The sequence below is a fragment of the Curcuma longa genome, chromosome 5 (assembly GCF_044706935.1).
Source record: "Curcuma longa cultivar G26 ecotype Majalengka, Jawa Barat chromosome 5, ITB_CL_G26_1.1, whole genome shotgun sequence".
Lineage (NCBI taxonomy): Eukaryota > Viridiplantae > Streptophyta > Magnoliopsida > Zingiberales > Zingiberaceae > Curcuma > Curcuma longa.
In genome coordinates this window covers 1,231,809-1,244,116 of record NC_133865.1, presented here as the reverse complement: position 1 = coordinate 1,244,116, position 12,308 = coordinate 1,231,809, and the positions used below count along the sequence as shown (strand labels likewise).

The window sequence follows — 12,308 nt, the reverse complement described above, 5'->3', positions numbered from 1 at the left end:
GCTCTGAAGATACATGCTCAGGTCTAATGCTAAATTCTTACTTCTCTATAATGTTATGTGACTATCATTAAATATCTGTTTTTCTTATGTTGGCAGCTGACAAATGAACCACATTTCTCCCAAGGAATGTTTCAATTTGATTATAAAGTAAGTCTCCTCTTAAAATTTAATAAATTTAGAAGTTTATTCATTTCATTGAATGGCAAATTCACTTCAAAATATGGTGTTGGCTATATTTGTATGCAAATTCGTATCAGATGAATGTATCTTAAATAGCTCTTTCTTTTCTCTTTTTACATGAAGAGAAAGAATTAGAAAGGGAAGGAGTGATTCAAGTGAAGTTAAGAAAAAATTAAGTTCAATTTCTCAGTCTTTACTTGGATGGAAAAAAGAAGCAAAATAATTCTTGTTTCCCTTTTTTTTCTTGGTTGGTAAATCAAAGCAAATTTCACCATTTGTCTTTGAGGAAATGAAAAAACTAAATGTTTCGTTCAATTCTTTTCATCATTTCCTTCTAATTTGGGATGATATAAGAATTGATGGTTTTGAAAAATTTAGATAGAATTAGGCTTTATTTGTTTTGTGGAATGAATTCTGGGAACTAGTGTTTGTGCCATAGAAAATCATGGTGGAATGGATGATTTTATTTTGGTCAAATTAACTTTTTTCTTTCTTTCTGAAAAGAGCCATTTTTTCCACCCATCCATAATCCCTCCACGCTTGAGATAAATTCTCCTCTGCCCTTGTTCTACGTTAATTTATTTGGGCAATTGATTGGTAGGCTAGGAGCCGGTCAGGCCTAGTGAGTAGCCAGGCTGGATGAGTGTGGTTGCGCTGGGCAAGCTAATAGAGCTGCATGCGCCAATCTGCCTAGTAGGGCTGAATTGGTTGGTCCACTCTTCCTTGAGGAGGAGAATATATTTTCTTATGTGTGCATCAAAAAAAGGAAAATATTTTCCTATAGATTTAACTAACACATTTAAACATTAAAAGACCACCAAACACATTATATTTTCCAATAATTTTAGTAATACATCTAAATAACAAAAAAAATTTATTTTCTTTGAAAGGAATCTACCTTGAAAATATTTTCACAAACAAATTATGTTTCAGCAAACAAATGGAACGTTAATTCCTTCTCTAGTCCCTCCCACTCTCTCATTTTAATCCATACAAATGGAACCTTTATCTCATTTTTTTCTCAGTAGTTAATACTCAACAAGGAGGATATTGAACATTGTTAAACATGAAGTTTTCTGGTCCAATAGGATCTACCATTAGGCTTGCCTAGAATAAAAACTGTCTTCTTTGTCTTGTTCTTGTCTTTCTGATATGAGTCTATTCTAAAGGCTGTACCAATATGGATCGGCAAGGACTAGACTTTCATACTGTTTTTAATATCTGATTGGAACAACATGAGTTTTCAGAACAGCATGAGCCCTACTACTTGGTATCTCTTATAAAAGTAAAGAAATTGTTATCAATAGGTATTGGGTATTGCAAGGCTAGACTTCTGGTCTGTTTTTAACATTTGGAAGAGCATGAGCTCTACTACTTCATATCTCTTACAAAAGTAAAGAACAAATTGTTATCATAGGTATTTGATATTAGGATTTGGTAAGAATGGTAAATTTTAATCGTGGTATCCATTTCCATGTGCCAAGGTGGCTTGTATTTTCAAATTGAATGCATATAGTGTAAGGTACCAATTTTGGTCGGATGTAGATAAATATTTTGCGACATGACATGGTTGATGAGTTGGACTTAAGGCCTAAATCAATAAGGATGAAAGTTAACTAGACTTATGGAGCAAACTTTTGGCTTTCGATGTGAGTTTTGGTAATAATAAAACTAGGTGGTGGTTGTAGTTGTCTTCCAAAGTGTGAACAATATCATGTCACATGAATCGTCACTGTTGATGTCGAAAACATTACCACAAAGACAACACCATTTGTAGGACCAATCGAGTGTGCATGCCTCCCGTTGAAGATGAGTTGTCTAATCCTTTATAGGTGATGATTCAACCTGGAAGGTTGCTTTTGAGAAATCATAAAGTTGTGATACATCAGTAGATCCATGACTCTCGGTCAATATGATAAGATGACCTCATTTGGATGAGAGGAGAAGAAAATAAAAAAGATCATCAACTGAGTCAAAGTAACACAATAACAACAGTTAAGAAAGGAAGTTGAAGATAGAAGAATGATTGGAAGATCACAGTTCCACCCAGGGATTAAAATCTCGTGCCGTATCGCCCGATACGCACAAAAAAATTCGTTCCTCCACGACACTGGCACCGTCACACGAATTTCGGCCGGGAAACGCCTCCGGAGGCGTCGCCCAGGCTCGGCGACTCCTCCGGAGGCGTCGCGCGGCCTCGGTGACACCTCCGGAGGCGTCGTGAGGCCTCGGCGACGCCGCCGGAGGCCCCGCCCGGGGCCGGCGACGCCGCCGGAGGCCCCGCCCGGGGCCGCCGCCGGGGCTCGGCGATGCTCCGCGCGGGCGCACCGACCGCGATCGCGTGATTTTTTCCAATTTTTTATTTTTAAAATTTTAGGTTTTAATTAAATTTTAATAATCAACTCCTAGCTATAGTTCAAAGTTATAATTCGAGATAATTTAAATAGGCTTTATTAAAACCTATAAATTATCAAAAAAAATTATTTTTTATTTTTAAATATTTAGATTAATTTTTTATTTTAATTAATATATTTTATATTTTAAAAAATACCGAAACTATACCGGTACGGTACGATACGGTACCGAAACTGTATCGTTCCAATCCGGGACCGAAACTCCGGCATGGCTCGATATTTTAAACCTTGGTTCCACCTTTTGTGAAATTTCAGGCATCCTTTATTGTTGCTGCTTGTGCTGCACTATTGTCTGAGATGGTTCATCTCTTCTCATCTTAGGAAAAACTGACTCTTGAACTCTCTCATTTATTAAAGTGAGAATAGTTACAACTTGTGGTAAGGCATATGGTTTGTAGAAATGCATTGCCATTGTAATATCTTTACCCAACAAGGGTAATGCTCTAGGAATTTTCCTTTCAGCAGTCCTTTAGACACATTTTTAACTCCATAGTTTCGATGTTATGTTACATTTTTCACAAAAGCAGTTAACAAAATTGTTGCTAGTATTTTTTTTCTAGTTTATTTTTAAAATCATTTCTTCCTAGAGTTAATTGATTGTTTCACAGGGAAAGGATTACAGATCTCAGTTCCAAATAGGAAACAATGCTTTCTATGGTGCCAATTATATTCAGGTAAGATTAGGTGAGGTTTTGGCATGCTACATTTTTTGTACAGATTTGAATTTCTTAGTTTGTTTAAATAATTTTCTTATTGTAGTTATTCATGCCTAGTAAAATAGAAAAGTAATTGGTGAATCTCCTGTATTTTCTGCAAATTTGTTTGAAGGAATTCAGTCTCTGCTTAGAATTGTTGAATAATGAATAAAAACAATAAAAGGCAGAGTCCTCTTCTACCTATATATCTATATTCCCCAACTTGCTCCGTGGGATCCTAAAATTTCATAGCAATTTTGAATTTAGGATCTCTTGAAGATTTTGTAGCAAATCTGCCTACTGTTACTGATTTTTTGAATGTGATCTCCATGCATTGCACTATTTCATAAATGACCATTTATTTTCTATGTTTTATCTGTTCATAGAAGATTGAAACAAGTTGCTGGGAATGATAATTTAATTATTGTAATATAACTATTATTTTGAAAGCTCTACACCTGATCTGATTTATTGCATTTTTTAATATTTATTGCATTTTTTATAGTTTAAACAACTTTTTCATGATGTCAAATTCCTTGTCAAATCGCTTTCTGTTGGAAACTTGCCCAGAGTATGCTGGAAAGTGGCCTCAATTTTGATATAATAAGCCTTCACTTGGGTTAATCTTGAGATCCCAAAGTCCCCTTGGAGATGCTTCTGTGACCCTAACATAAAACATCAAATACTAGCTAACAACACAGAATCAAGGAGATGCCAAGTTTAGTTAATGTAATATTCAATTAGCCAATCAATCTATCATATTGCTGTTACATGAGGAATGTCACTCCTTAGCCAACAATCTTAGGAATGAAGCCTGATGGCTAGACAAATCAATGTGCTTCCAACTGGCATTTGATGGCTAGATGTATTATTGATTAATTGAAACAAGTGGGAGAAGGCCTCTTTTATAAGCTTGATAACAATCCAATCTCATGAGATTAGGTATAAATATTTGATAAAAATATAAAAATAAAATATTTGTCTAAATGATTTGGTCTATTTTACTGGAATTTTTTCTTATTTTTAAAAGTTTTTTCCTTTGATCTTTTTTAATGCATCATTCTTCTATTTCTAGAAGAACTCAACTCTTCATCAGTTGTTGTCATCTCCCTTTGATCAACCCCTTTAATGGACAAAGAATGCCATTTTTTTTGGTGAAGTTGAGCATAAGCTTCATGGTGATCTCAAATAAACAGTGCTGCGAGTTGCTAAGAGGAAACTTTCTGCATCCTTTTTGTCCTCAATGTTTGAAATGCTAGTATTGAGGAGCGTGTTAAAATTATGACTCTTTTTCATGAACATAAATTGTGAATAAGTTAATGGACAAAGATGGAGGCTTCAATGTAATTAAGTAACTACGTGAAAAGCTAATATTAATGTTTACCAACTAGATAAATAAATGGTCGAATACTCACAGTATGAGATAGTGGAGTGGACATGATGGCTTTTAGATGAGTATCTATGATATTGCTCAAGCTTAGGAATGCAAACATGCTCAAGCTTAGGAATGCAAACACAAACTCTTATAGAGGTACATCAAGACATACTTTATAGTAATTAGTATTTACCATCATTTCTCTCTTAGAATCCACATTTGCCTCCTTGACGCTCAATAGAATTCTATATTTGATGGAAATAGACTTGTAATCTTGAAACTTAAGAATGGATTCATTATCAATATGCCCTCAAAGACCTATTATAAGCACTTGTCAATTAGCAACAATTAGAAAAATAGATCCTAATTTTGATTTGTCATCTATTTAGTTAATTTAATTTGGTCTTTTGGTCTCTTAAGATATTGTGAAGGATTTTATCAATTGCGAGTTAGGACATAATGGATATACTGGACATTTCTTGTAGGGTACAAGTTGTTACTTTTGTTGTTAATTTTGAGATTCACTTAAAAGATTCTTTGGTCTTTGGAGAAGTGTCACCATATTGCAGTAGCAGCTCTCTTTGTTACATGGCAAGCAAAATTTAAAAAGTGGATTTTAGGTGGCAGGTGGGTTGGCCATCGCATAACTTTTAAGCGGTAGGCACCCACCTTAGCAGGACCACCAATATTAAAATAAAATAAGATTAATATTAGTATTAAAAGTATCTAACATATATATCTATCTAATGAAGTATATAATAATTAAACATGACTAATATATATATATATATATATTAGATACTAGTTTCAGGATCTCCCTTGTATTTTCTATTACCTTCTTAGGCATTTGTGGAGAGATTAGAGACTTCCTTTTTTGTTTGAATTTTTTTTGGTTAGGATTGAGCTTGATGATTCTTTCATTACATTTACAACGATAAGTATTTCGTTGTTTCATTATGCATGACATAGAGATAATAGAATCATAGTACACCACATGTTCATGGGAAGAACATCACATCACATCATACTTGATCATTGTACTCTCCATTTGAGGGGTGGTAAACACCTCCCTTTGACAAGTAAATGTACGGAAGAGTGGAAGATCCTAGTCCATTTTCATGTATCATTTAGTGTAGGTGTTATTAGGATATATCTCACAACCTTGTCTTCAAAGTTCTTTTTCATTTTTGTCAAATTTATTTGTCTAAAAGGTTAATTTCTTTTTTTTCTTCTTTCTCTTTGTTTTATGGTTAATCATATTTTATGATGAGGTGTTGTAAATGTTGGTTAAGGTTCATCTCATCTTAGATTCGTCATCAAGCGAACAACGACAAATACAAAAGTGATTAGGAAAACAAAAAACAATAAAATAGAGCTCAAACCTAATCCTCTCACTAAAGTAATCCAACCTTTGAAACAACCCCACCATCTTCTTATACAATGCACATTTGAAAAGAAAAAGGAGATGATACCATTAATACTATCCACAACATCAAATCAGGCCTCATGAAATTTGAGAACATAACTTACATAAAGTCTCCTTACAAGCCTCCACATGTGTAAGATCGCTGACATGAAGGATCTGATCCCAAGATCTCAATTGTCTAACCTACCACTTGTTGAATTCGCTCACAACAACTTGATAAACCAATCTACTAGTCATAGTACATTCAAATCATGTATGAGTCGAAAGCTCGTCAACCTATTAACCTATCTCCCTTACCTACCACTTTTTATTTAATAAGTGTAATAGAGAGACCCCTGTTGATGTTAGGAGAAATGTTGCACCGAATAATGAGGCTTGTAAATTTCAAGATAATACACATCGTAGATTTAAGGAATATAATGTAGGTGGCTATGCTTGTCCGCATTCACCTCAAGTACTTCCCTAAATACTCAAAAAAGTTTCATGACTTCTCTTTTGGTCCTTTTCAAATTATGAGAAAAATTAGTACTAATGCATATGTTGATAATTTGCCGGCTTATTTAAACATTAATCTAATTTTCAACATTTTGGACTTACTACCATATCAGCATATACTGTTAGTGTTGACTCTTACATTCCCATCAATGACACAACATTCTCATCCTATTAGTCTGAGTTATCAAATCCATTGTTCCATACACTCGAAAAAGACCATCCAAGAAGAAAAGTCAACAACTCACTAGGACTTGAGTTCTCCTCAGTGGAAGAGAATAATGCAAACAAGGAAACGTATCGACATCAAAAAAGCAATAATTGAAGACATTAACTAATAATTTTCAGCTAAAAATATGCTTCTGTTTCACAACTATTTCGGCCTTTTCACTTAACCAAGCAAGGAAACACATTGACATAAAAAGAAAACAATTGAAGAAAAACATCAACAACTATTTGACTTGGCTAAAAATGCACCTCGACTTCACAATTGCTTAACCTTCCCACTTGACGGAGTTAAGTTCCCTTAGGTCGAGGAGAATAATGTAGTTAAGAATTTAATTTTATTAAAAATTGTCTAAGTCATTAATTTTTATAATTTTTTGGAACTTTTTGAAAGAGTCAGCCAAGTTTTTTTATTAGGATAACTAGGATTTTATTAAAAGTTATCCAAGTCATTAATTTTTATAATTAGTTGTAACTTTTAAAAAAGTTTTTTAGTTTTTAAAAAAGTGTGTTAGGTTTTTATTAGGATAATTTAGGGTTTTATTTAAAAAGTTTGTTATTTTATAAAGAATAGGTAGTGTTATCAATTATAAAAAGGGATTAGGATTCTATATAATAGACAAGTTTTAGAGTTAATATAATTTGCAATTTCCTTTTTTGAGAATCGATAAATTTCTTCTAGGTGAGGATTTGTATCTTTATCCTTTTGTTGTGTGGTATCATAGCTTTTCTATGGATGAGGATCGTATCTGTATCCTTCCGTTGTGCATGTCAGTTGGTATCAGAGCTTTCCTCTGGGTGAGGATTGTATCTCTATCCTTACACTGTTTGTGTCACCTAGCCTCTGAGTTTAACTATTATGAAAACATTGTTAAGAAACTAAGCGTATTATTCTTATTAATCAATCTAAAGCTACAACCTCATATTTGATATAAGATGACATCAACTAAGGACAGGTAGTTATTGGTGGAACTTAGGAAGAAAAGACAGATAATGAACAACTTTAATATGGGAAACACAAATAATCCAAATTGATGAGGATCCAAAGAGGCTCAAGGTTTGCTTAGAGAATATTTTATCTGCAGAATCTACTGGTATGTGATTATGCCGCTAGTGGAGTCATATACAAAACACAGAAGCTCTATTTCCATTGCCTTTAACTCAAGCATTGTCTAACATTAGCTAACATTAGAATTTGAAATTCTCCTGCTAATCTGATGGAAACCTTCAACATCCTTGTAATTTGATAGACTTTCTTCTGTTGCCTCTCTGGATAGAATTTCAAATTTTGTACAATCCAATTTATTATTTGGTTAAATAGGACTTCCAATATTTATTTGTCAAGACTTCTAACTGACATAAAATGTAGTCTTGGAATGAGCTTTTGAATTCATCATTTACTTTGTGTTATTGTCTATGACATTCTGACCTTCGTCTGCTCATTGTACAGAGTGTCTCACCTCACCTGTCCTTTGGAGGTGAAATCTTTTGGATTGGTCACCAAAGGAAGTCTGGTATTGGTTTTGCTGCTCGATATAACACAGATAAAATGGTATATCCCCTCCGTAATCTCTTTTCTGTCGACTTGACTCTTTCTAATTAACTTATCCTGTTATTTATCATGTTTTAGCTAAGTCACTTATCTATTACCTGATTTATCATAAAACCATCATGTTTGTTTCGATAATGTACAGCTTCCATGGTATATCCACTAGAGCTGTTCCTCCTCTGGATTAATTAATATTAGCTGTTCATTTGATGGGGCAGTCATCTTTGTAAATGATTAGAAAGCCAGTTGTAGTATTACAACTTGCAGAGAGCCTACTTTAGTTTTCTAGGAAGGGTGTAAGAGCTCCAGGAATTTGCTATCCTTTTAGCTATTTCAATGATTTTGATTTGGATCTGATATATTCTCGGCTTTCAATATCTAGATGCTTCTTTGGATTCTAGTGAATTTTAATGGGATAAAAACCATGCTGGATGCCTGTATTATTACATTTGAGAGTTCATTCTTAGCGGTCAGTAACAAGATATTTTGAGCAGGTTGTGACTGCACAAGTTGCTAGTACTGGAATTGTTGGACTAAGTTATGTTCAAAAAATATCTGAGAAGGTTGGACTTCTACATTTAAAATAACTTGCTAAGAGATTATTGTTTTACCAGGTTTACCATTATCTCTGCATCTTGCAGGTTAGTCTTGCATCTGATTTCATGTACAATCAGATGTCACGAGATGTTAGTTCAACATTCGGTTATGATTACATCCTTCGTCAGGTAATTTCGTAATAGATTTAAACTTTGTTGTTTGGATAGCACATTGCTTGCTAAATTACTGCCTGTGGTGTTTGCACAATACCTTAAAGTGGTGGTGGTAATTATGTATCATACATATTTTGGCTAGACATGAGCAAGTATTGTGCAACCTGTTTTGACTATTCTGATCCAAGGTATCTAAGCATGAATGAGCCCCCTGGATGCCTAAATTTTTATATGCAATCTCCACTAGCAGAGATACTTTGAAATGTGAATTACAAAGCAGAAACAAAGATTTCCAGTGAAAGGTGACCAAATAAAACTTAAACATAATCAAAATGATTAAGAAATCTTAATATTATCCTAATATTTATTGGAATTGCAATATTTTGTCTGGCATTGAGTTAGAATAAGATTCAGGTTGCTGAAACCAAATGATCAAAACTAACAAAAGTGGTTGATTTTGATATATAGTATTGAAACCTACTAATTTAAAATAATAATTGCAATCCACTCTAAAAGACAAAGTTCTATAATTTTCTGAGTAGAGTTTCTTTTCCTGACAGCTGTTGTGCTATGCATTATAATACATTGGGTTGCTGGCAACAGATATAATGTTCTTTCAATAACATTCAAAAACATGAAACCACATCTCAAATTCTGAGTTCTATGACAAAAGACCTATACCATCTTATATGGATTCTATGCGCTGTTACTGTTTTTCAATACTTGTTCTAAATTGTGTGTCATGCAGATGCCATAAGGTTGCTCTCTATTAATCTTGTGAGCTTGTGATATTGCTCTATTGTTCCATTCAATCTTTGCAGTGCCGTTTACGGGGAAAAATTGATACCAATGGTGTCGTGGGTGCACTTCTAGAGGAGCGTCTTAACATGGGTGTTACTTTGCTTCTTTCTGCCGAGGTGTGTTGCTTATCTGTAGTACAAAGGGTTGCTGCATTTTAGTTTAGAAATGCTTTACATGTATACTGCCCTAAAACCACCAATTCAATCGATTGTTGCAGGTTGATCACGTGAAGAAAGATTACAAATTTGGGTTTGGTTTGACTGTTGGAGAGTGAGGCTGCTTGTAAAATTTTTCAAAAATATTTCCTGGTGCTTCTTCCACTTGGTCCTTCAATTTGGCGGCTCGTCAGGAAAAAGGGCTTTCCCTTGTAGGGCTTATCCATTGGAACCAATCTATGGCTCGGAACAGCTGAGCCTGATAGGAAGAAAGGTTCTCTTCGACTTTTTTTTGTTCTCCCTTTTCTCCTTTTTCTCGAGTTAATTTAACAGCAGATTGCTGATGGATTCAGTTGATTTCATAATTGGGCGTTGGAGGGCCATGTTATTTTTTGTTCATCATTGATGGAACAAGTCCTTGTTTGATCTCGACCAATGTGCCTGGTTGTGCTTCAGTAGGCTGATGCAAAAATACATCGAGAGACCATAGAAGGATCTTTTTCTCCTTTTCTCACGGAAAGATATTACAAATACCGAATTTGATTTGAATTCTTCTGTAACTGGCTCTTTTCATTCTCGTCGCACATCCACTCGTCTCTTCCAAAAGCAATCCCAAACAAGCAAAAAGCCACTCTGAAGTGAGTAGCACTGGAATGGCACTCAAGGGGACGCAGCTGGATGATCAAGGTGGATAAAAAGATTTAGATAATGATTTAAAAATTTAAAGTTCAAGAATTTTTCTATGTGACTGAGAAAATATATTATAAAATAATAATTGAAATTTTATAAAAATAAATTATTAAGTAATCTTTCCAAACATAAAAGTTCTTATATAAAAAATGACATTAAATGTATTTTGTTTTTAAATTGATTTTTTTTGTGCCACCGTCCACTGTAGACACCTCTTTCTGCATAAAATAATTCAAAATTTTATGTATAAATATATTTAATAAAATTATTAAGATACGGAAATTTTAATAAAAAATATTAAAATAAATAGGTGAAAGGAAATCAACACGGTCTTAGTTACATAAATTTTTTATTTAAAATAAAATAAATGTGTGTTATTGATTAATAGTAGCGTAGTTAATGACTCCGCTATTTCTAAATTACTTAGTTTTAGACATTTTAATATTATTAATTTGTATCTTTAGTTTTGATTGCTTCCTTTGAAATTTTGATAGTATTTCCCTTTCTCTTAAAATACAACTCAAATAGTTTATATAAAAGAAAAATTATAATTTTTTTATACCCACAAATATAGTTCAATGGTAAAATACTAAAACAAAAAACAACTAATAGAGACGAATATTTTGAAAATCTATTTTTAAATGTGCATAAGTTGTCTTCCAAAAAATGTACTGTTTGCATGTTTTTATATATTTTTTAAATTTCTTATTGCAATACAATTATGTTTAGAAACACTTCCTACTAGTTCACTATAACCACAAGATTGTTTAGTTTCCAATGACAATTATTAAACTTGACTGTCTTGACCAAAGACAGGGACTTTAAAGTTATTTAAGCACCAGGTTACAGGAGGATACTGTTGCAACGTAAAAGGCCTACAAAAGGCAGAAGTTTTACTGTGTGTAACGTAAATATAAATGGGTATTTAGATAGATACTCTTTGCTAAAAATAAAGAAAGAAAGAAAGAAACAAATTGTTAGATAGATAAGTTAAAAAAAGAGTAGATTTCATTGGATAAAATGAAAGTAGAAGAGAACTACGTGCATCTGCCGACCTCAATTTGTTTTGCAGTCTGCAAATTAAACCCTGCCTAGCTATGAAGCTAGCTCGCCATGCAGATCTCGATCTCATCCAATCGATCTAGCTCTCACCTTCACCGCCACACGTATATACTCACAAATTACAGATATTTCCAATCTCTTTCTTCGCCTTCAGCTGATCAGGGCCCAAAGCCCTAGCTAGCTATACCTGAACCCTTTTGAAAAAGTACAAGAGATCGCCTTCGACTCCAAGCCGCAGCAATAGAGTGATGCTCTCACGTACTGCCACTGCCTACCTGCCTACTCCACATTAATAATTGGTTTTGGTGGATATATCTGACGAGGAGATGCACAAAGGTGTTGAGAGACACCGACCAGAAGCGTTTGGCTTGGCTTTTAGGGCGCATGCATGGCACGCATGCAGCAGCGTGACTATGGGGTTGGCCTTACAGAACGGTGCGCTTTGGACGCTCCCAGCCCTTTGCTTAATCCCCCTTCTCATCAATTGTTAAACCTTTAATTTGCTCGTTTAGCCATGCACACAGATTGATATAT

At 34.1% G+C, this 12,308-nt stretch overlaps 1 protein-coding gene across 1 annotated transcript in view; it reads left to right on the top strand.

The window, feature by feature from the left end:
• Positions 1-10,528, top strand: part of LOC141829599 (mitochondrial import receptor subunit TOM40-1-like) — a gene marked incomplete in the record, with an annotated part of 19,154 nt that extends 8,626 nt beyond the window's left edge. The window contains 8 exon segments of the mRNA XM_074717109.1: positions 1-21; positions 97-147; positions 3,203-3,268; positions 8,258-8,359; positions 8,851-8,919; positions 8,998-9,081; positions 9,888-9,983; positions 10,085-10,528. Of these exon segments, the coding sequence (XP_074573210.1) occupies positions 1-21; positions 97-147; positions 3,203-3,268; positions 8,258-8,359; positions 8,851-8,919; positions 8,998-9,081; positions 9,888-9,983; positions 10,085-10,141 (546 nt within the window).
• Between the last annotated feature and the right edge of the window lie 1,780 nt (positions 10,529-12,308).